At 35.4% G+C, this 24,429-nt stretch overlaps 1 protein-coding gene across 22 annotated transcripts in view; it reads right to left on the reverse strand.

Annotated features, from left to right (window-relative positions):
- The window catches only part of LOC100518053 (paramyosin), a 121,092-nt gene that overhangs the window by 92,337 nt on the left and 4,326 nt on the right, over positions 1-24,429 (reverse strand). For 8 of the 22 annotated variants that reach the window (XM_021082060.1, XM_021082054.1, XM_021082055.1 and 5 more), the window contains exons 1-5: positions 16,069-16,785; positions 13,274-13,326; positions 3,545-7,810; positions 1,915-1,923; positions 935-955 (exon numbers count right to left, since the gene is read on the reverse strand). In XM_021082060.1, coding sequence (XP_020937719.1) covers positions 935-955; positions 1,915-1,923; positions 3,545-3,728 — 214 coding nt within the window. In that variant the 5' untranslated portion in view covers positions 3,729-7,810; positions 13,274-13,326; positions 16,069-16,785. Of the gene's footprint in view, positions 1-934; positions 7,811-13,273; positions 13,327-14,918; positions 15,691-16,068; positions 16,786-23,677; positions 24,425-24,429 lie in introns of those variants that run through there. The other 14 variants (XM_021082044.1, XM_021082049.1, XM_021082046.1 and 11 more) reach the window with 8 other exon arrangements.

The following is a 24,429-nucleotide window of genomic DNA, read 5'->3' on the forward strand; positions in this document are numbered from 1 at the left end:
ATAACGGAAAGTAATCTGAAAAAAGATTATGTGCATGTATATCTGAATCACGTTGCTCTACACTTGAATCTAACACAATATTGTACATTGAGAATAGTTCAATAAACAAAAAGTTTATTCCTATAGTGTGAAAAATATTTGATATCATATTAGGTAATGGCATGTCATGAAATTTTAATGAAAAGTGGTATTTTAGAGGTATGTTATAATGGACCAATTCCTGAGGTATAAGTCCTATAATTATTTATCAGGAATTTCAATTTGGCTAAATTAATATTGTGTTACTGAAAGTGCAAAAATAGAACAATATGATTTTTCGTTAACATTTTTCTATGAGAATCAAGTATAAATTTTTTTTAACCTGGAAATCCTTGGATAACATGTTAAAGAGCAGTGGAAAAATGAACCTCAAGTTCCCATTAACTAATAATTGATATTTATAAATGAGACGACAGTAGATCGACAAATATCACTCACATGATAGACATCTTCTCTCATCTCTACATGTTTGAGGAAGTGTCATTGGCAGGGAAATGTTCTCTTGAACTTGGCATAGGTGACAGGGTTCCTATCTTTGGATTGTGTTTCAGGAAGACAAACAATGTGCCTGTCAACTTAATGCCCTTCATCCCAGCAACTTCTCAGGGAAACAACTGCATGGCTCTAGAAAACAGAAAAAGCCAGTGTCCATCGAGAAAGAAAGGCAAGGAATGAAAAGAGGAGGAATGGGAAATTATGGATGGTTGGGAGATGACGTTACATTGAGGTAATTAAGAATGAAATGCATACACGTATAATTGGGGAGGGAAGGGCCGACATCCAGGAGAAGAGCAAGGCAGAGGACGGATGTAGATTCAAAGGCAGGAAATGATAATGCCAGGAGAAAACTGTCATTTTAATGGGTTTGGAAGCAATGGGATTTTTGAAAACTTACCTAGACTTTTCTCAGGTCCCTCTGAAAAGGAAAATGGAGATATCAATGTAAATATAATGTAGAAAAGGGAAGGTAATACAAATTTAAGGCACTATTCATATTTCATATTAAACCCACGTGGATGCACCCACAAATAAACACATGTACATGAAAGCACTTTCACACTCATACACATATACGCATATCCAGTGGCTGAGGACTCAGTGTTATCTGAAGAGCGTTCTTCATAAATGAAAATGGGCATAAAATGAGTGAGTATTCTGATTTGAGTGAACGTTTTAGAACTGGAACTTCTCATGCTAACCTTTAAAATGTTCCTCATCCCTTTGGATACAGTTAGGCTTTTATCATTCAGTTCATAGGATGTCATAAGTACTTGGCCCTTTAATTAAAGTGTGTATTCAATCCGTTTATTATGCTATCTACATGACACATACAGCCACATATGCTGAATTGGAGGATCTTACATCATTGCTTCTAGAAGTACTATAGGGTATATCACCTGGGCTCCATTACTAAGAATACCTTCATTATCCAATGAATATATAATATTGTGTATGTTTCTCTTTTAACTATACTTAAATACAATTTTATTATGTTCAGCAAAAAGACGTGTTAATGGATGTGAAGTAGGTCTAAATCATGTGACTTGAGCATGTCTTGGACAAAATTTTCACTTTGGCCACTTTGACAAACCATTACTTCAGAGGCATACGATTAGTAAAAAATGCTTGACTTAAAAGGAATGTCTGTGAATACACTGCAATAACAGGACAAATCAGATAGTAGTGTTGAGGGGTGATTGAGTAGCAAATATATGGGGAAAGCTTCAGGTACAAAGGTAAGATCCCAGGAAAAATCATGTAAAATATGCACGTGTTGGATTTGAGAAAGATGATCTTTGGAAGTTGAAGGGAAAGGCACAGTTAACCGATAAAGTCATGCTTAAGCACACAGGGAAATGCATTCATGGGACTTACCAGTTTCCTCTTCATATTGGTCAATAAATGAAAAAAAGAAAGAAAGAATTCATTCAAGATGAGGGCACAATACCAGGAAGTAGGAAAACAAAACTTTGAAACACCTCCAAAGTTATTTCTGATCGTTGTCTTCTGAGAATTGGAACTGCAAAATTCAAAGACTATCTCAGCAATCAAAGGAAGCATCATTTCATTTCCATGCACCTTCTGATGACAAAGGGACTGAGCTGGAAATCACAGAATGGAAGGCAGTAAATAGCCCTCCCTCTGGTTTAAAAGATATAGAATTATTTCAATCGTTGGTTTGTACTCGGCCTTGTATCTTTTTCAGAGTAAAAGGAAAACACGCACTCATAACACAAAACAGGTGCTTGTAAAGAGAGAGGAAACATAGACCCAAGTCACCATTGCACAATACTTTGTGTGTAGACGTTCCTATATACGGCTTCATACAAACATTACGTCTTTATGTACTTGAATTGGTTTCCCTTTGAAACAGAAATTATCATCAAAAATATCATTCCATGGAGCATGTTAAATTTCTAATTGCATTTGTATTGTAAGATACCATCTTGGGCAAAATTCCAAAGTAAGAGTTTCCACATCAATCACATGAAAAATTGAAAATTGAGAGGTACGTAGCAATTGAAAATTTCCTGTGAGGAGTTCCCATTGTGGCTCCGAGGGTTAAGGACCGACATAGTCTCTTGAGGGTCCAGGTTCGATCCCTGGCCTCAATGAGTGGGTTAAAGATCCAGTTTTGCCATGGCTCTGGCATAGGCTGGCAGCTATAGCTCTGAGTCAACCCCCAACCCAGGAATTTCCATGTGTCACAGGTGCAGCTCTGGAAAAAAAAATGGTAAAGATAAGAAAAAAAAGAAAAATTCCCTGTGGACTAAATTCCTTCTGCAAATATATAACAGGAATTGAAGTTTAATAAAATTAAATAGTTTCACTGAAAAAGTTAAAGAGAAAGAAATGTTCGTATGGTTGTCTGTATTAAAATTTCAATGAGAATCATAAAAAAATTTTTTGTGTACTTTGGAATGCTTGGGTAATATGTTCCAACGCAGTGGAAAAATGAGCCTCAAACTCATACTTGACCAATGGCCAATATCAGAACTTGCACATGCCTTGAAAGGACAATGGATGGACAAACTGAACTCAGCAAGTGAGAGTCCTCTCTCATCTCTTAGATCATGAAAATATCACTGGTATCAAAATTGGCCAATGAATATGAAATGTGTCCAGGCGTCCTAACACTGGATATGGTCCAGGAAAATATACAAAATGGAAAGGGTGTTCCTATCAACCTAGTGCCCCTTATCCCACCACCTTCTAAGTGACATTATAGCACATGCCTGGAAAACAGAAAAAGCCAATGTCAGTAGGGAAAGACTGCTATGGAGTGGGAAAAGAAGGAATTGGAAATCATGGAAGGTGGGAAATACAAAGAAAGAGAACTTCATCTGGGAAACATCCAGAAGCTATCAGTTGAGGAAGTAGAAGCAGATGTTCAGGAGACGTGTGAGCCAATGAATGGTATCAGATTACAAGGCAGGGAATGTTAAGGCAACAGGAGAGCAGTCACTTTGATTGGGGGCGATTTACAGATTTTCAGAAAATTTACCGTATTCCCTCTGATGTTGTTCTGAAATTAAAATGGAGAGATCGATGTAAATATCATGGGAAATGAGAAGAACATTCAAATTGAACGCAAGATTTATACATGAGAATAAACCTATGAGGGCACAAATACACACCCACACACACCCACACACACCCACACATACACACTGTAAATACACACACATAAATGCAGTGGTACTGAGCCAGTTCTGTCCAGAGAGGATTCTCCCTGACTTGAAAATGGTATTACATTAGTGAAATTAGTGGTCCATTTCTTTTCCTTTTAGACATTCGTTATGGTTTTATTATTCAGTTTGTATGATTTTATAAATACAATGACTTTTAATTTATATGTATTATTGAATCTATATTCTACAACAAGTACAAATGGGAGGATCTTGAAGCACTGCCTCTAGGGATACTATAGGGAAATTTACTTGGGCTCCCTCTAGTCACAACATTTTCACCAACAGAGAAATGCACAACTTTCTGTTTTTTTTTAAATTTCTATTTTGATCAATGCCTAACTAATGTTCTTTTTAATCAAATTCCATGAAAAGTAGGACTGGAAGTGTCACATGGCAGTGAAATTGTCTATATTAAATCACCTGACATACCTTGGACAAAACGTTCATATCATTATTGAAAATGCCAATATTTCAGATGTGTATGTTTAATAAAGCTTATGTGGCTCAAAAGGAATATCTGTATAGATCGCAATCAAAAGACAAATCCAAGAAGCAACAATGTGAGATAACTGAATAGCAAAGGAAGATGACAGCATTCAGAGCAAAGACAAGATAGGAGAGAAAATCAGGTAAACATATAAGGAAGTCCAGTGAGAGAGAGATGTCTACGTACTTTAGGGAAAGTGCAAAAACAGATGAAACTTTGACTATGTATGTACACAGACAAATACATTAATGAGAATTAGCATTTTTTTCTTCATATTTGTTGAGAAAATAAAAGGAGGAAAGAAGTAGTTAACTTGAAGTGAGGGCGCAATGTCAGGAAAAAAGGAAGACAAACATTTCAGACGCTGCTATGGTTTTCACTGGAATCCTAATTGACACATGTTCCAGGGAATTGGAACCACAGGATTGAAGACAACCTCACCAATCAGAAATATGTGAGTTTTTTTTTTTTAAACTTCCATACACCCTTTGATGAAAGACAATAATTGAACATTCCCTGTGATTTAAAGTCCTCCCACACACTGGCAATACACCGATGCAAGGAAGTAGAATGGAGTGCTAACTATCCCTCTGGGATACTAAATGTATCAATCACTGATTCTGCTTTTGCAATATAACTCTGACATTTTCATCATAAAATGAAAACACGCACTTATTCACAAGAGAGATATTTGAAAAGAGATGAAAAGGACAAAATAAAGTTACCTATCTGTCCTCAACTCTTCTGTAGCAGTAGTCATATATTCTATGTATGCTAAATCAGTATAATTGTAAAATGAATTCTCTTTGAATTAAAAATTGTCATTGCAAAAAGATGACTAAGAGGTTATTGACTTGCCATCAACTATATGTGTGTGCAAGGAATGTATTTGACAAAACCCACAATTATTGGTGCTCATGTAGTTCACATGGAAAATTGAGAATTGAGAGATATACAATAATTGAACATTCCCTGTGATTTAAAGTCCTCCCACACACATTTAATAGGAGTTGCAGTTTATGTAAACAGTAAATGTCATATTGAAAATGACAAAAGCACAGAATAATTTCTGCAGTGAGAAAATATTCTGAGAATATTCATGGGACATATTTTCATACCTGGGATTCTTTGGGCAATAAAAATTCTGTCACAGTTGGAGAATAAGCCTTGATTTTGCATTGACTGGTCAATGAGAGCATAAATTTCATAGGCTTTGAAATTAGTTTGGGAAATCTCTATTCATTTGGGAAAGTTTCATTGGCATCAGAATGAGCCCTTGAACTTGAAATATGTGATAGAGTTCCCATCTTGCGGTGTCCTGGAAAAATATACAGAGTGGAAACAGTGTGCCTTCCAACTGAGTGATCTTTTCTCAGCAACTTCCTAGTGAAACCAGAACAGGTCAGAGAAAGACAAAATATTAGTGTTTACAGGAAGAAAATGATACGGAACAGAAAAAGTAAGAATTGAAAAGGATTCAAGAGAGAGTAACCAAGGGAAACTAAGTACATGATATGAGAATCTATATGTTAAAAATTAGAGAAAGTTAGCGATTCAGGAGTACAAAACAAGGAAAGGTGTATGAATTAGCATCAGGGAATCTCAAGGCCTCAAGAAATCAATTGTGTAAAAGAGATCTGTGAGTTAACATGTTTCCAAAAGATTTAGCTTTTTTCCCCTGAGGATTTCCTGAAACATAAAATGAGGAGATCAAAGAAAATATAATGCGTAAATACAAATAAAATGTGAAATGAATACAAAATTGATGTTTAAAATAAAATTAAGCTTTTCAGAATGCAGATGAACATACACTCACACACACACACACAAATACTTTGCATTTTGGCACATACATAAGTATGCACGCATTAAGTATAGTGTTTGAAGTCTCACTTTTGTCCATAGTGTGTATTCTTCCAAAATGAAAATTAGCACAAAATGAGTGTATTTACTGTTGAGAAAAAGTTTCAGGAATATTACTTCTCATGTTCAACTTTTTTGTTTGTCTGTCTCTTTTGGGGGGGGGAGCCAAACCCATGGCATGTGGAGGTTCCCAGGCTAGGGGTTGAATTGGATCTGCAGCTGCCAGCCTATACCACCGACACAGCAATGCCAGATCCTTCACCCACTGAGCAGGGCCAGGGATTGAACACACATCCACATGGATACTAGCCAAGTTCATTACCACTGAACCACAATGGGAACTCCCTCGTGTTCACCTTTTAAAAATGGTCCTAAACCCTTTTGACATTAGTTAGGCTTTTTTTATTTGGTTGTGATATTTAATAAGGTTTTTTTTTAACCAATATGAATATACAATTCTGTACTGCAAAGGCTATGTGGTATAGAATTTCTACAAAACTAAATTAGAACATATTGAACCACTGCTTTTAGTAGTATTACAGGGTAATTTTCTTCTGCTACCCTACTTAGAAAATTTTCATCAACTGATGGATATATAAAAGTGTGTTTTATAAATTTATTTTTTAACTAATGCCTAAATTCAGTTCTTCATAATAAAATTCCATGTAGGAAAGGGAAACAGTGTCTTCAATGGCAGTAGATCAGATCTAAGTCAAATGTTGTGAATATATTTTGGACAAAACATTCACGTCAGCCACTCTGAAAAGGCTGGTACTTCGGAGGTGTATGAGTAATATAATTCACTTGATTCAAAAATGTATCTGGGTGTTCCCATTTTGTACAACGGAAAAGAATCTGACTAGTATCCATGAGGACATGGGTTCGATCCCTGGCCTCCTTCAGTGAGTTAAGGATCCAGTATTGCCATGAGCTGTAATGTAGGTCACAGATGTGGCTCAGATCTGGCATTGCTGTGGCTGTGGTGTAGGCTGGCCCCTGCAGCTCTGATTCGATCCCTAGCCTGGGAAATTCCACATGCTGCAGGTGTGGCTCTAAGAAGAAAAAAAAAAAAAGCAGTAGTATCTGCATAAATTGTAGCAACATAACAAATCAAAAATTCAATAACTTGAGATAATAAATATATCAACTATTGATCTTGCATTGAGTCTTCTACCTTTTTCAGAATAAAAGGAAAACCTCTGCTCATACATGGGAGAGGTGCTTAAAAAGTGATGACGAAGAACAGAGTAAAGGCACTCATGTGTCCAAAACTATTTGAGCAGTATTCGTCAGGTAAATTCCCCTATATACATTAATTTGATTTATTCCTTAACTGACTCCGTTGAAATTAAAAAAAAAATGTTGAAAAAAAATGCCTCTTTGACATTACAAGGAGGATACTATAGTTCTAAGGATTGTATTCTCGTAAGAAAAAAAAAATGGCAGCATTCTAGAGTAATTGCTTCATGCATCTTGCTGGTACTTGCAGGAAAATTTAGTCACAGGACACCCAACGTTCTTGGCTCCTGCTTCTTTTGACCCACAACTGATAAAAGGAGAGATGCATTAGATCACCATCCCGGCCAGAGTATATTATCTATCTCCACTGCCACATTATTTGGCGATATAATTAGCTCTTGCCAATGGAATGTGAGTAAAAGTTATTGAGGAGGTTATTTCTTGCCTGAAACAGGAATCCCCTGTGACTTTCTCATGATCTCTTCTCTTTCTGCAGTAAAAGTAAAAAAGGAAAAGAAAAGAATTATTTACTTCATGACTTTTGTTGAATTTATTCAATTTCCCCAGTTTTTATTGTGATGAAATATACACAACGAAATTTACTATCTTAGCCATTTTTCATGTGTAGAGCTTGGTTGTATTCAGCACATTCCTATTGCACAAACATCATCAACAACCATTTCCAAACTCTTTTTACCTTGCAGCCCTGAAACTCTGTACCCATTACATAATAAACTTCCCACGGTTCCCTCTCCCCACCTCCTGCAAACAGTCACTCTCCTTTCTTTTTTCTTTTTCTTTCCTTTTAAAAGACATGTCTCCATTTTCCCCATGCTCCAGTTTCTGGTAGCCACCATTCTACTCTGTTTCTATGAGTTTGGCTTTTTTCTCATTTTTTTTAAGAGTCCACATATAAATTAGATCGTGCAACATTTGTCTCTATATGTCTCGCTTTTTTCCGTGAGCAGAATGTCTTCTATGTTCATCTATCTCATAGCAAAAGCTGGGATTTTATTCCTTCTTTTTTTTTTTTTTTTTTTTGTAAATCAACTACACTTTAATAAAACAGTGAAAAAACAAACAAAAAAACACTGAAGGGGTATTGCAGGTCTGCATGTTTCTGAATTGGGCTGCTCTCAAAGTAAGTATTTCCACTGTATCTCTACAGAGCATTTTAAAATTTGATTAAAAAATATGGAAGAAAGTAACTGTCTTGTGGGTGAAACAAATGTTTGTCTCCAAGTTTAGAGGTTGTTTCAATCACCGGTAAATGTAGATGAGCTGCGATTTGAAGTTCTACAGTCAGAAGACATTCAATTTCCTGTATTAGAAAATGGATTTACAAGTTTTCCGAAAATGTATCAGTGGTGATCTTAAGGCTGAATAATATATCATTGTACACCTATCCACATTTTCTTTGTACACTCATCTTTTGTACACTTAGGTTTTGTAATATCTTAGGTATTGTGTATAATGCAGCAATGGACATAAGAGTGCAAATATTACTTTGAGATTCTGATTTTAATTCCTTTAAATGTATATACAGAAACGGGATTGGTGGATCATATGATAGGGGTTTTTTGTTGTTGTTGTTGTTTGTTTTTTGCTTTTTAGTCCCGCACCCATGGCATATGGAAGTTCCTAGGATAGGAGACCAGTTGAAAATGCAGCTTCTGGCCTATGTCACAACCACAGCAATTCCAGATCCAAGCTATATCTGTGACCTACAACACAACTCATGGCAAAGCCTTAACCCTCTGAGCGAGGCTAGGGATTGAACCCATGTCCTCATGCATACTAGTTGGGTTCCTTACCGCTGAGCCATGATGGGAAGTCCTGATGCTTGACTTTTAACTTTTGAGGTACTTTCATACTGTTTTCCATAGTAACTATACCAATTTCATTCCCACCAGCAGTGCGCGTGAGGGTCCACTTTTCTTCACATCCTCACCAACATTTGTTACTGTTTGCCTTTGTGATGATAGCCATTTCAACAGGTGTGAGATGATATCTTATTGGGGTTCATTATCTGGATGATTAAGGATGTTAAGTACCTTTTCATATATTCTTTGCATATTTGCATATCTTTGGAGAAATTTTTATTCAGGTCCTTTGTCCATATTTAAGTAAAGTTTTTGTTTTTGTTTTTTTTTCCCTTTTGGATGTTTGTTTGCTATGGAGTTGTTTGAGCTCTCTATATGTATTCACTATACTATTCCCTTATCTGATATGATTTACAGTTTTGTCTCCCACTTCCTCAGATGCCTTTTCATTGTGCTGATTATTTCCTTTGATGTACAGAAAGTTTTTAGTTTAATGTAATCCCATTACTTATTTTTGCTTCTGGTACCTGTCCTTTCTGTGTCAAATTCAAAAAATTACTATCTAGACTGATGTCAAAGAGCTTTTCTCCATGTCTTCTTCTAGTGGTTTTATGATACCAAATCTTATTTTTTAGTCTTTAATCCATTTGGGGTTAATTTGTAAGATAGATTTCCAATGCCATTTTTCTGCATGTGGCTTTCCCATTTTCCTGATGTCATTTATTGAAGAGACCACACTATACCCCTTGAGTATTATTCATAACTTAATCAAAAATAATTTAACTTCTTTATGGGTTTATTTCTGGGTTCTCGATTGTCATTGAACTATGCTTTTGTTTATATGCCAGTATCATACAGTTTTGATTACTATAGTTTTAGAATGTAGTGTTAAATCAGGAAGCATGATGTTTCCTGCTTTATTCTTCTTTCTTGAGATTGCTTTGACTATTCAAGTTCCCTTGTGGTTCCATACAAATGTTAAGACTACTTTTTCTCTTTATGTAAAAAATGCCATTGGAATTAAGATACATACTACCTTGAATCTGTAGATTACTTTGGGTTGTATGGACATTTTAACAAAATTAATTCTTCCAACTCAGGAATATGGGATATATTTTTTATGTATTTGGGTCTTTTTCAATTTCCTTAACAGTGTCATTACAGTCTTTGGTGTACAGATTTTTCACATTCTTGGTTCATTTTATTCCTCATTTTTATTCTATTTGAAGCTATTTTAAATGGAGCTGCTTTCTGAATTTCTCTTTTAGTTAGTTTGTTATTACATAGAAATACCTCTGATTCCTATAACCACTGAATTTATTTTTCAGTTCTAATGATGTTCTTATGAAAGCCTCATGGTTTCCTACATATATTTTTCTGTCATCTGAAAACAGACAATTTTACGTCTTTCTGATGGGATTCCTTTTACTTCTCTTATTGCCTTAATGATCTGGCTAGGATTTTGAGTACAGACATACCTTGGAGATATTGCATCTTCAGTTCCAATATTCAATAACATAAGTCACATAAGTTTTTGGTTCCCTAGTGCATATAAAAGTTATGTTTCCTTTATACTACTGTGTATTACGTGTGCAATCAAATTATGTCAAAAAAGTGCATGTCTCAATAAAAAATACTTTACTGCTAAAAGTGCTAACCATCATCTGACAAGGCAGGATTGCCACAATATTCAGTTTGTAAAAAATGCAATATCTGCAAAGCACAGTAGAATGAAATGCAATAAAAAGAGGAATGCCTGAATTATGCTGAATAGAAGTTGCAAGAGTGGACACACATCCTTTCTGATCTTAGAGGAAAAGCTTTCAGCTTTTCACCATTCAGCAAGATGTTAGCTGTGCTTGTTTGTATGAACAATATTATATTTATGTTAGCCTGTTGTGGTACCTTCCTCTTCATCGAGTTTGCTGAGATTTTGGATTATAGAAAGTTGTATTTTGTCAATAAATCTATATTTGCAAATATTCTCAGCTCCATCGACCATCAAGGAAATGCAAATTAAACACAATAGGTGATAATGCTATGCATTCTCTAAAATACCTAAAATGAAATGCTGATACTGCCAAGTTTGGTGAACATGTGGAGTAACTGGAGTTTTCATATCCTGCCAACAGTGTGAATCATTTTGGAATAAATTTGACAGATATAAAATGCGCTGGTATATTTTTTTAATTTTTATTATAGTTGATTTACAATGTTTTGTCAATTTCTGCTGTACAGCAATGTAACCCAGCTATACATATATTGGCCTGATATATTTTAAGGTAAAAAAATGTTTGCCTCTCTTTAGAGGATTAGCCTAGTAACAAACTGACCCTCCTCACAGAAAGGAACCTTAAACTTTGGATGAAAACTAAGAAGCAACTACTCAAGAGCCCTGGAGAGTGAACAAAAACAGACAGAATTTGTTGGCGAGTAAAAACTTGAAGCAAGTGACCAGCATAAATCAGGTTTCCTAACTGCTGTGCCTTTACCCTGAGGGCACCCAGTTAGCAATGTTGCTTATATTCTAATAGAAAGTCTCATATTTTTGTATATAGCAACCAGAGAAAGAACTAAGAACACAGAAGAATGAAAGAGGAATACAGGAGAGGAGAACCAAAAAAGAGAAACCAAGAGTCACATACAGACTTGTCCTAAATCCCTTTGAGTTGTCATCCATGTCCTTTTGGGGATGACTTCTTATAAAATCTGAACTGAGATCTAAGTGTCACCCACCACAGGCATCATAGAGCTTACAGTTTGAATTTTAACAGGTGTCCACTAAAGCAAATAATTCTATACCAATTAAGAATATGTAAAAGATTTCAGAGTTTCTGTGACATAACATTGAAATAGTCCAGGCTACAGTCCAAATTAAGTGATATATGAAGTGCCAGTTAAATGTGACACATTCTCCAGGTAAAAGATGAGCAATAAATTGCATCCCGCTAATGAACGAAGTGTTGGAAATATCTAACAATGACTCTAAACCTGCTGTAACTATGACTGGTAAGATAAAGAAAAACTTGTTCATTATGAATAAAAACAGGAAATTCACAGAAAACAAGTAAATATAAAAAAGAATCACATGGGAATTTTTAAACTTAAAAAGTACAATATCTAAAAAATATATATATATGAACGTCACAATGATCCAATCCGATAAGAGAGACACAGAATGAGGAAAAGAACAACAGAGACTGAGGGACCAGTAGGACCACAGCAGAGGGCACTATGTATAGATGTGTGCAATCAGAGAAAGTAGAAAGAGAATGTGTCAGAAAAATATTTGAAGAAGTAATGGTTCTTCTTCAACTTCTCCTCCAAAATTTAGTCAAAAACAACAAATTTAAAGTTCCAATCGGTTCAGTGGAGCCCCCAAAAGAATAAATATTAAGAACACCATGCATAGGCATATGAAATTAAAGCTGAAAAATCCAAAGATAAGAAGACTGTTAAAGTACCCAGAAAAGTGACATATTCCATAAGGGAAACAAAGATTTGATGGTACAGAGTCTTATCAGAAACTCTGAAAGGCCAAAGGCAGTGAAACAGTATCTTCGTAGCGTGAAAGAAAGTTAAAAAAAATAATAATTTCCAACCCCAGATTCTAATGTAAGCCAAAAATATCCTTCAAGGTTAATGACAAATAAAGATATTTTGTGGTAATTAAAAGTTATGAGTCATCAGCAAACTCCCTCTTTAAGAAATGCTAAAGGAAATTCTTCACTCTGCCAGAAGAAAAATCAGAGCTTCAGAAAAGAATGAAGGGTATCAACAGTGTTAAATATTTAGATGTATGAAATAATCCACTTTTCCCTTCTTTTCTTTTAGAGACATACATACCTGTTTAAAAAATATATAAGAATGATGCAAAGAGTTGAAGCTAAAAAGTCAAAAGACAAGTGAAAATCGTATCCTAACCTAAAAATATTCAAGTAATCCAAGGAATACTGAGAAGGGAGTATAGAGCACAAAAATCAGAGGAGACAAGTAATATTATGTGTGTGTGTGTATTTATGTATATATATGTAAACATAAATGCAATCATATCAATAATTACACCAATCTACTGCAGAATATATTCCAGAAGCAAAGTTATTGCAAAGTGTAAGAAAGAAGGTACTTACATTATTTTGAGTTCTTTGGTATCAGCTTGTCAATTTCACAAACTAACAGAAATCTACAAAAGGAAAGAGGTGAATGATTGAGAAAAAATTTTAAAAGCCAAAAATTGGTTCTTTGCAAAGACAGCAAAATTGATAAACTATTCATTTATCAGATCAAGAACTGAAAAGAGTTAACACAAATCACCAATATTAGGAATAAAAGAAGATCTGTAACTATAAAATCTACATATATTAAAAGGATAATGGAAGAATATCTTTATCAATTTATAGGAACGAATTGGGCAAGCGTGATTAAATTTCTTAAAAATTCTTTGAAAATACAATTTACTATGGGTGGTACAAGAGAAACATAAAATGTCATTTTCCCTAAGTCTCTTAAAGAAATGGAATTTGTCAGAAAAACCTTTCCACACACACAAAAGTTCAGAACAGTAATTTCACTTGTGAATTCTTTTGACCATTAGGAGAAAAAATAACACCAATCATTCAGAAACTCTTGAAGAAACCGTGAAGGAGGGAGCATTTATCAACTTGTTTCATGAGATCAGTACAAAACTAAAAACAAAACCTGGCAAAGATGTTACACAAAAAGTAAGTTCCACACCCAACAGCACACATAAACAAAGACAAAGAAAGCCTTTACAAAGAAATTGCAATTTTGAATCCAAAATATATGAGAAGATTGGAGTCAATAGAATGTATCCCAACAATGCGAGACCAGTCAATATTCTCAAGCAATTAATGCAATGCATCATATTAAGAAAATAAAGGAAAAAACAGATAATCATTCCAAAGGACAAAAAAAAAAAAAAAAATGGACGAAATACTCCATCTGCTCACGGTTTTAAAAATTAAAGTGTCACTAAAATAGTAATAAAGGGGAATTTCCTTAATCTGATCAGTGAAATCTGTGAAAAACCCTAAAGTTTATATCAATCGTACTTAATGGTGAAATATGGAATGTTTTCCTTAAAGATTAAAATACAGAAAAATGGAGCCCATTCTCATGACTTCTCATCAATAATTTACTTGAAGTATTAGCAGTAAAAAGAAAAAAAGCATAAAATCAGAAAGAAAAAAAGTAAAACTATCTCTATTTGCAGATAATGTGCAAAAAAATAATCAATGCAAAAAAAAAAAAAATCTAAGGAATCCACAAAGCAAACTAACAACAACTAATAAGTCTACATGGCAAGGTTATAGAATAAAAGTTAGTATACAATTATCGATTTAAGTGTATGCACTAGCAATAACCATGATAAATACAGAAGACTCCATTTGTATTAGCAGAAGTGTAAAATACTTTAAAATATACATAACAAAGGACATATAGGATCTCGTCTATGAAAAATTAAAGAAAGCGTGAAGGGAGAGAACTTCCATAGTTTATGTGTTGTAAGACTCACTATTGTTAAAATCACAGTTCTCCCCCAAATCACCTATTGCACCAACATAACCCCCATCAAAATTTAGCTGCCTTTTACTTTGGAAATTCACAAAATGATGCCAAAAGCCCTAGACCAGTCAAAGAAATATTAAAATGAAGAAAAACCCAGAGGGCTTATATATATTTTTAAATTTCAGTAAGCTACACTATCTCTGAAGTATGTTGTTAGCATTAGCAGAGATATATAGACTAGTGTACCTGAAGGAGTAATAGAGAAATCCATCCGTACGTATTTGCTTCAACGATTTGCAACAAAAGTGCCAAAGGCATTCAGTAGGAGAAAGGATAATTTTTCAATGAATAGCATTGGAACAATATGGAAAAAAGTAATCATGAACTCTTATCTCACAATATTGAAAACTTTTCAAAAAGGCTCATAGAGCTTCATATAAAACAAAAGTTATAAATCATCTAAGAAAACACGTAGGAGGAATTTTTTTGAGACTTTGGATTAGGCAAGAATTTCTTAGGACATGTAAACTATGAGTCATAAATAATCTATAAATTGGACCTTAACAAAACTTTAACTCTTTTTCCTTCTGAAGACATGATCAAGGAAACAAAAGGAGGAAATATAACACATAGCTGGCAAATGCATATGGTATAATATAGACAGTTCTGCAGGAAATGTATTCCCTTTACAGAATGACGGAACATAGTGCTGGGAAATAGGCAGCAAAAGTCTAATTGTTGCAATTCTTTTTACAAAAGATAACTCTTTTACTAAGGCATTTGTAGGAGAGGAAGAGAAGAGGATTATGCTTCTATATCTTAGTGAACTCTTTTTACATGCATTTTAATAGTACCTGTTTTTCATATTCTGCTTTAGATACTATTATAGTAAGTAATTAATTAAGATTACAAGGATGAAGTCCCATTTCCCTCATCTGTTTAGGAGAGACTGAGTTTAGGGAAGGAGGTACAGGGAAGGAGCAGGACTCAGAGAATGTTCTCACCTGACAAAAAAAAAAAAAAAAAAAAAAAAAAAGCCTGTTGGACAGACAGTGATGAAAGGGGAACTGAAATATGAAGGAAGAGACAGAGGCCATGGGATGGGTACAGGCCCATTTGGGACAGAGCCAGACAAGTTCTGAAGACCAGAGAGAGCAGGGTGAAAGCCCAGTACCCAGCACTGGAGAGCATACAGCTGTTCTAGAGGAGCTCGTCAAGTTTTCTAACCAGGGAATGAAAAAAAAAAAAAAAAAAGAAAAAGAAAGATGGACAAATTATGAGAATCAAAGACACTAAATTTGGGCCTTTTAATCTAAATTTGTCATGTCTCCATTGACCTTTCTCAGGCTCTTCTCTTTCTAATTCCCCAAGGGAACACCCTTTACTTTTAACTCACCTGGCTTAATCATCAACAAAATAGGTCTGTTTCTTCGCTTCTCTTGAGCCCCCTCTGAAATACTGAAGCCTGCCACCTGCAAGTGTCAGTCACAACACCCAGTTGTCTTCCTCCCTGTTCTGTAACCAGCAGGGGTATGAGAGGGGCACAAGGACAGGAAGCCCCAGAGAAGGGGACTCTGGACTGTACTTTACTCTCCTTTGCTCACATGATGGCAATAAATTTGACTTCACATAAATGTAAAGCTGATATATATGCTCACATGAAGACACACACACATGTTAATATCCTCTGATGAATGGCTGTCCTTCTTCCTGCTTTTATTATTATTATTATTTTCAAGAGAATAGCATAGACGTTTAAGTGAAATATCAGTATACCAACTTGTTATTTCCTTTTTTTTTCTTTTCTTTTTATGGCCACACCTGTGGCATATGGAAATTCCTGGGCCAGGGATCACATTGGAGCTGCAACTGAGGCTTTTGCCACAGCCAGGACAACACTGGATCCAAGCTGCATCTGCAACATATGCCAAAGCTTAGAGAAATGCCTGGTTCTCAACCCATTGTGGGAGGCCAGGGATTGAACCCACATCTTCACAGAGACAATAATGGGTCCTTACCACTGAGCCATGATGGGAATTCCAGTATACCAAATTTCTAGTTTTATGTTCTTACATTTTTTCAGAGTTGAGGATTGTGTGTATATGTGTATATATATATATATATATATATATATATATATATATATATATATTGCCACTATAGTTTTTGCAATCTAGCCTTACTGATATTACAGTTTATGGAAAATCTACCTGGGCCATTGAGGGTAGCTGATTCTTAATTTTACGTCTCCAGGCCCATAAATGTTTATAGCTGGTCTGTGCAAAAATCTCCAATAGATACTTACATTTGTCAAGAGTTTGCTTTCTCCAGGATACTCCCATACCTTAAGCGACGTCAGCCCATAAAACTAAATTAGAAATTCTAATGCTTGTTGTACAGAAGAACTCAGAAATAACCCACCATTCATTTATTGTTGGATCACTTGCATTCAGTTTAAACTCATAAAATATATACAAAATTCTAGGGATGATTGTCTAAATATCCTAGACATGTCTTAATTCCTCAGATTTGATCTCTGGACTGAAAACCTTATTTGGCCCTCATGACTGTCAGTCCCCACAATGATGCCAGCATCATACATTTCTTTGGCCTTGGAGCCATTCACTCCATGTCTGCGAATGCTCTGTCTGTGATCTCTCTTCTCAGATGGACAATTTGTTTTTTTGTTTTTTGAGGTTTTTTTATATTTTAATTTTTTGTTTATTTCTTTATAATTCAGTGAATTTTTATTATATTTATAGTTGTGTAACCATCATCACAACTTAATTTTTTTTTTTTTTTTTGTCTTTTTAGGGCTGTACCCACAGCATATGGAAGTTCCCAGCTAGGGGTGGAATCGGAGTTGTAGCCACTGGCCTACACTGCAGCCAGCAATGCCAAATCCAAGCTGTGTTTGCAACCTACACCACAGCTCACGGCAATGCAGAATCCTTAACCCGCTGAGCGAGGCCAGGGATTGAATCTGCCTCCTCATGGATGCTGGTCAGATTTGTTTCTGCTGAGCCAGGCCAGAACTCTGCAACCTAATTTTAGAACATTTCCATCCCAAATCCCCAGTCCACCCATCCCTCCCACCGTAGATGGGCGATTTGGATGACTCAGTGCAACAAGTTCTCAAACCCACCCCCTCCTCCAGTCAGGCAGACTAGTGAAAATATGTACACAGAACACTTTGCAGATGAGAAATGCAGAACTGTGCTATTTGGAGGATGTATTTTGATAATGGAAAAGATTTAAAACAGATTTTAATGGTCTTGTGTGCTCAAGGAACATCAGATGAGCCAGCTCCTCCGAAAACTCTCCCTCACTTTGAAGAACTGTAGGAACTTAAAGCAAACTGTGACCTTGTGTGAATGCCAGGATGTCCAAGGTGGTGATGTTCACATTCCTTTCCCTCTAGGAGCCTAATGTTTGCTATGTACTCTCTCACTACTGGTGAAACTGTTGTTGCTTATGAATATTTAAAAAAAGTAAAATAGGAAAAAAAAATAAAGCCAAAAATATCATCCATGCCCTACCATAAAAATTCCATTGAAAGTAAAATAGGGAAAAAACTAAGCCAAAAATAACATCCATGCCCTACCATGAAAATTCCATTGAAAGCATCGGGAGTTTCTACCAAGTAAACCTAATGTAATTCTAGCTACTGAAGTGAGATACCTTGGCCTATCGCTGACCAGAGGAGTGGGGGATGGTTTCTCTGTTAACTCATTATGGAAGCCAGAAAAAAAGTTAATGATGATAAAGGCATTTCTGGAAAATCACTCAGATCTTTGCTTTAGATTCTGCCTTTATTGGTAAAAAGAACTGGTTCAGCTTCCCTACTTTAGACCAGCCCATGTCACCTTCAGGTATGTCAATACTTTGTGTATCATTCGTTCAAGTTCAGTTTTTGGCAGTTCTTCCAAGTTTTGCTTTTCTTTTTTTCTCTCTCTCCCCCTTTTTTTCCCCAATGTTTTGCTTTTGAGCTGTATTGCCCTTATAGTGAATGCCATGGCCCAAGCTTCTGGTTTCAGCCAGGTGCACCTGTCACAGAGGCAGATGAGGAAAAACCATGATGTACACTCTTCCAAGTGCACATGTTGCTCTCAAAATATATTTCCAAAAACATATTAAAATCACATACCAAATGAAAGGACAACCATTTGTTTTTTCCCTTCTAATGCTCAGAAACCGGTTTCCTTGATATCCAGCTTCTTTTAGTTTTGTTCGTTTATACGTGCTTGCGTAGTGTGAAAGAGAGTAAAAACCTACTAAACGAAATGCACTTTTAAACTCTCTTGTCACTTATGTTTTCAAAGTGACTCAGATAAAATAATCCATACATCTTCTTTTCCCAAAGTTCACTGATTTTCCCATCTCCATTCTCTTTCCATGAATGTTCTACCTAGTGTAATAAGGAACTTGTGTTTCTGTGTTTCTCTTTCTCTTTCATCCCTTCGTGGTTTGTTGCTGATCTTTGAACACATCACCTTAGAAAAAAAAAAAAAAGAAAGTTATTCAGAAGCTTTTATTGCCCAGATAAGAATGATTGCAGAAATAAATCAGCCACAACTAATGACTTACTGATAAATCAGTTCACCTTTGTCATTTAGTCCATGAGGCTGAGGAGGGGTAGGTATTGTTTTTACTGCTGGGAGAGTATTTTGGTGCATAAACCTTTTGTGTTTCATTGATGAAAATTTAGAGAATCTTCTAGGGTTCATAAAAATAAAATAAAATATTGGTTCATTTCAGAGGCAAAGTCATGACAAAAATGGTACCCAAGAGCATTAGAGGAAGGATTTGAAAAGGACCTAATGAACAAATATACAGGTCAGAGGGACTTTCAGAAAGATTAAAGAGAAACTCTATGCAAGGACCCCACATAATGCTGGGTGATTGTTTCTGTATAACATTGGCTGTGGAGATTGTTAGTAACTGGTGGTTAGTAATGGAGCATGAATCAGGGCTAAGTCTGGGGTTGCGATAATTAGATACAAACCTGTGGGACATAGTAATGTGCGAGCTCCCCTCTCGAAAAGACCAAAGGTGACAAATCCAGACCATAATTAACTGATAAGCAAAAATCACTGGAAGAATTTTTACGATTTAACTGCACAAACAATTCCGTGGTTCCTGTAATTTCTCATCATCTCAGGCACTCAGAGGTGTTCCTCTTCTCCAGAGCCTGCTGTTCCCTTTGCTTTCATAATATCTCCCCCAGTTTTGTAGGGTCTTGGCCTCCAGTGGCATTAACTCTCCACTGGATCCATCACTTATGCTGGTTATTTTAGTCAACGCCTAAATGCAGCCTGAGTGAATATTTTAAACCATGATTTGGCAATGCTGTTCTTTTCCCTTAAAGACCTTTTACACCTTGTGTTCTCTTATGCAGTCTTCATTTGTGGGCTTGAATATCACCATCTCCATTCTTTCCAGGCATAATCATTTCACGTGGTAGCTTCTCTCTAATCACTTCCATCTCTCACTCTCCAATCTCCTTTCTGCATAAACATACTTTTTGGTGCTTCTCATTTTAAAACAAAACAAAAGTAAGCAAAGCAATCAAAACAAGCACAAACTAAATTCCTTCCTTCTAACCTGCATTCTGTCACAGATTCTGCTGTCTTTTGTCTTCCCTTGACAGACAGTTTCCTTTGAAAGAGTGGTCTACACTCAGCCCTTTCACTTACCTAATATATCCATTCACTTACCTAATATATCCATTCACTTATCTATTTTTTTTCTTTTGTTTTTTTTTTTGGCTTTTGTCTTTTTGTTGTTGTTGTTGTTGTTGTTGTTGCTATTTCTTGGGCCGCTCCCGTGGCATATGGAGGTTCCCAGGCTAGGGGTTGAATCGGAGCTGTAGCCACCGGCCTACGCCAGAGCCACAGCAATGCGGGATCCGAGCTGCGTCTGCAACCTACACCACAGCTCACGGCAACGCCGGATCGTTAACCCACTGAGCAAGGGCAGGGACTGAACCCGCAACCTCATGGTTCCTAGTCGGATTCGTTAACCACTGCACCACAACGGGAACTCCTCCACTGCTTTTCTTATTAAATGCTCTCATAAGAACTAATCCCTCTAACTTATATATTATGTAGTGCAGACTACAAGCAGTTATCCTCTTCTTAAAAAAGAGTAGAATTACATACCAACCCTCACCACCTTCATCGTCTTTAGGTGAGATGATACAACTGAGTTATGGTCATTACAATGTGCTCAGCAGGCAACCATATCATTTCTAGGTTGGACAATAAAGTAGTTCACTTGATTTTTTTTTCATTCCCATTCTAACACTTTCCCACCCAATGCCAGAATTATAAGGCCCTAGAAATGGAGAAGACAGAAGACTGGAAAAAAACTAGTTCTCAGAGCTACTATTTTGAATAGAGTTGCCCAGGAGAATCACAGACCTAGATACACTCATATTAATTTGTATGCAAGAGGTTAAACCAGAGAGATATGAGTTGATTTTTATAAAAATTAAAGTTCATTACACTGCTCAATGCAGATAGTGCCATAATAAATGAAAGTGCAAAACTGCAACCAACAATTAAAAAGTGCAGTCTTAGTTCAATGCTTAGGTGGTAAGAGTGACGAAACAGATAAACCTGACTGCATATAGAGACAGCCATGATAAGAAGAGACAAAACAGTTCTAAAACTTTTTTTCTATAATCATTTAGACAATATATCTTGTGCCCTAAACAGGATCTATAGGAATGAACTTGAAAAGAGAGTATCCACTGGATCTGTTATTACCATTTATTTTAAGAACTATTTGTCTTTTAAATACATATTTAATATAAAACATAATCAAAATAAATGAAAAACTCCAGAAATGGGTGGATTTTTCAGGGTTCTAAAAGTGACTTTTTCTAGATCCAGAGTCAGTTCCTGTGTTAGTCCAGGAGACAAATCCAGCCCATCTGTCAGTGTAAATAGTTTTATTGTAACACAACCATGCTATCTCTTTATGCATTGTCTATGGTTGCTTTTGTGCTAAAAAGGCACAGTTGAGTAATTGTGACAGAGACCATATGGCCCATAAACTTTAAAATATTTACAATCTTGGCCTTTTTAGAACAAGTATGACAATGGCTTTCATAGGTCACCTAAAATAAGAAATGAAATTAAATGTGCAATTTTAGCATAAGGCACTAGTGGAATTTCTTTATTGAACAAAATGACTTAAGAAAGTCAAGAATAAGCAAAGATCAAGATGATGGAATTTTTACAGTTATACTGGGTAGCTTCAAGTGAGCAACCATACAGAAGACATATAGGGAAAAACGCTAGACAAATATATCTAGAGTTCTACTTAGGAAATAGTTATTGATGCATGAAACTAACTGGAAGGGAATGAATGAGAAGCCTAAATCCTATCCCCAAAAGCAACAATTAAAACTGGAAAAATTATAAAAAAATGATCACTTTGCAATGGTGGAAATTGACAAAGGCACACATCAAACTGAGAAACGCTCATTCATGAAAAAATATTTAAAGCGATTAATAAAAAGACAGCTGTAAAAAAGATGATCTCTGGTTACAATAAAATTAAATTAGGAATCAAAAAAGAAGAAAATTTCTTATTTAGCAATATTTGGATATTGATATATTTATAAACAATCTGTGGATAAAAAAATCAAAAGAAAATTTTAAAAATATTTTGAATTGAATTAAAATGAGAACACTATCTACCAAACTTTATTGGATGCAGCTAAAAGTAATACCTACAGGGAAATTTGGAGCTTGAATTGTCCAAAGTAGAGAAAAAGTATTATCTTAAACCAATAGCCTAAGTTTCTCCATGAAAAGACTGAAAAGAGAAGAGTGAACGAAGCTTAGAGCAATCAAATAATGAAATAATAAAGATTAGGTTAGAAATCAATGAAAGAAAACAAAATTTATTAGGAAAAAAATCACTGAAACAGATTTTGCTTTTTTAGGAAATCAGCAAATTTTACTAGATTGCTCAATAAGAATGAGAAACCACATATTGATGAGATCACTATTGAATCTACAGAATTTAGAAAGCTCAAATGAAACTTCTATTAAAATCCATAGCTGACAAATTAAACTTAGACGAACTACACAAATTCTCCAAGATACGCAAATTACTAAAAATGGCTTAAGAAATAGAAAATCTGGAAAGACTTATAACAAGTAAAATAATTGAATTGAAAATTTATGCGAATTCATTCCCAGGCCCAGATGATTTTACTGGTGAGTTTTATCAAACCTTTAAAGGACAGAAAATACCAGCTTCAACAAAATCTTCTAGAAAATAGAAGTGGGTAGAATATTTCCCTTATCATCCTGAGGCTAGTATCACCCTGGTACTAAAACCAAAGACATCACAAATATCCTTCACGAATACAGATGCAAAACTCTCAATAACATACTAGTAAATTTAATATAACAGCCATGCAAAAATGATTACACACACCGCCAAGTGGGATTAGTTCCCAGAATGCAAGATCAGCTTAACATGTAAAAATCAATTCATATAATAAACCATACTAATAAAATAAAGGACAGCATAGCATAATCATCTCAATAGGCACAGAAAAATCATTTGATAAAATCCAATACCGGTGGAAAAAATTAGAGAAAAAAATTTATGTTTTTGAGTTAGGCAAGGAACTGAAGTTGTAATATAGTGAGAATGAATAAAAATCACAAAAGAGAAAATTATACTTTTTTCATTTCTTAATATCTGGTTTAATTAACTTCTGTCTTGTGAGAGGCAGGTGAGAAAAGGCGAAAAGAAAAACACTAAAAAATTATCTTTCTTGCTATGTTTTCTATGGACCAGAAGTTGCAAGCACATATATATACATACACTTCTCTCTCTCTCTCTCTCTCTCTATATATATATATATATATATGTATGTATGTATTTCTCTGTCATGTGGTAGTTAGTAGCCCAATGTTTTATAGAATTTACGAGCTTAACTGTCTATCTTAGACTCATCTTCAGTGCAACATACTCACCAGGATACAACGATGACTTCTGCCAGCCTGCAATTGAACAACATGAGAACATGTGATTACCCTTTCCTGGTCCTTCGTGTATCTTTTCCTCTCTCATCACCAGTATTCTCTAAGTATTCAGTTATTTATCTCTCCATCCCTTTCCTTCCTCACAATACTGTGACCATTCCTTTAACTTTAAAATTGTTGGGTTTGTATATATATGTGAAAAAGTATAAAGTCAAAAGAAAAATCAAGCTATAAGCAAGAGAAGTAATAATAAAAAGAAAAATAAGAACAAAGAAAATAAAGAAATGATGGAAATAAAAGTGGATAGTTTGAGAAATGAAGATGGAAAGAAAGCATAATGGATAAAATGGAAGGGGTGAGGAGGGAAGGAGGAAAGGAGGAAGGAGAGAGGTAAGGGTTTGGAAAGAACAGAGGTGAAGGAAGAAAGAATTGACAAGAGTGAGACAAAGAGTGAAAAGGGAAAGAAGAGGGTGGTTAGGGAAGTGAAGACAAAGGAAGGAGCGCTTGGGAAATATCCATTAAACAATTAAATTTTTCCCCGTCTCAATAAAAGGATATTCTAAGTTAGGAAAGAAAATGAGTTAACTCACTTTCACAGATTCTCTTCCATTTATGCTTCTACACAGTGAGCACATGCCATGGTATACCATGCCTGACTCTTTCTGGGAAGGAGGTTTAGAGAAGGGCTAGATAGCTTATTATTTGTGGAATCTGATCCCACGAAAGAACTTCCAAATTACTTA

The sequence above is a fragment of the Sus scrofa genome, unplaced genomic scaffold, assembly GCF_000003025.6.
Source record: "Sus scrofa isolate TJ Tabasco breed Duroc unplaced genomic scaffold, Sscrofa11.1 Contig437, whole genome shotgun sequence".
Taxonomy (NCBI): domain Eukaryota; kingdom Metazoa; phylum Chordata; class Mammalia; order Artiodactyla; family Suidae; genus Sus; species Sus scrofa.